Source organism: Limulus polyphemus, unplaced genomic scaffold (assembly GCF_000517525.1).
Source record: "Limulus polyphemus unplaced genomic scaffold, Limulus_polyphemus-2.1.2 Scaffold1458, whole genome shotgun sequence".
NCBI classification, from domain to species: domain Eukaryota; kingdom Metazoa; phylum Arthropoda; class Merostomata; order Xiphosura; family Limulidae; genus Limulus; species Limulus polyphemus.
Genome location: NW_013667068.1, coordinates 292,140 through 292,996, shown reverse-complemented (window position 1 = coordinate 292,996; position 857 = coordinate 292,140). Strand labels below are relative to the sequence as shown.

The 857-nt window shown below is 42.2% G+C and overlaps 1 protein-coding gene across 1 annotated transcript in view; it reads left to right on the top strand.

The window, feature by feature from the left end:
• Positions 1 to 242: 242 nt before the first annotated feature.
• Positions 243 to 857, top strand: part of LOC106463674 (synaptotagmin-2-like) — an 18,471-nt gene continuing 17,856 nt past the window's right edge. The window contains exon 1 of the mRNA XM_022391255.1: positions 243 to 337. Coding sequence (XP_022246963.1) covers positions 319 to 337 — 19 coding nt within the window. The 5' untranslated portion in view covers positions 243 to 318. The remainder of the gene's footprint in view (positions 338 to 857) is intronic.

Here is an 857-nt window from a genome sequence, read left to right as displayed (position 1 = left end):
TGCGCAGAGTCATCATTACCATTCTCTGTCTTTCTTCTACCGAGATTAGTTAACTCCTCCGATGCTCGTTTAAAACTTTCATCTAATTTTCCTGTAACATGTGAGATTTCATTAGTGAATTGCATTTCTTATTAGTCTGTCTACTGTGAGTGTTTTCGTACAATACTGGAATATTACTTGGTTTATACGTATATGTACATACGCACACAACCGAATTCGTTGTGTTTATTTATACACTTATTACAATTAAAATTTTTTTGATGTTTTTCTTTCAGGTTTTTTGTTCATTAGCCCCTGCAGTTTTTGGATAAGAAAATTATGATGACTGTCGATGAAGGTGAGTGATTTATACAAAAATTTACTGCAAAAAAAAATTGTAATGAAGAAGATTTACTTAGTCATTCAAGCTGACCCCTTGTGGGTCAGCGACAAGTTTACGTACTTACAACGCTAAGATCCGAGGCTCGATTCGCCGCGGAGGCCTGAGCGCAGATAGTCTGCTGTTTAGCCTTGTGCTTTTTAACTTTCATTCAAGCCGACCCCTTGTGGGTCAGCGACAAGTTTACGTACTTACAACGCTAAGATCCGGGGCTCGATTCGCCGCGGCGACCATAGCGCAGATAGTCTGCTGCTTAGCCTTGTGCTTTTTAACTTTCATTCAAGCCGACCCCTTGTGGGTCAGCGACAAGTTTATGTACTTACAACGCTAAGATCCGGGGCTCGATTCGCCGCGGCGGCCATAGCGCAGATAGTCTGCTGTTTAGCCTTGTGCTTTTTAACTTTCATTCAAGCCGACCCCTTGTGGGTCAGCGACAAGTTTATGTACTTACAACGCTAAGATCCGGGGCTCGATTCGC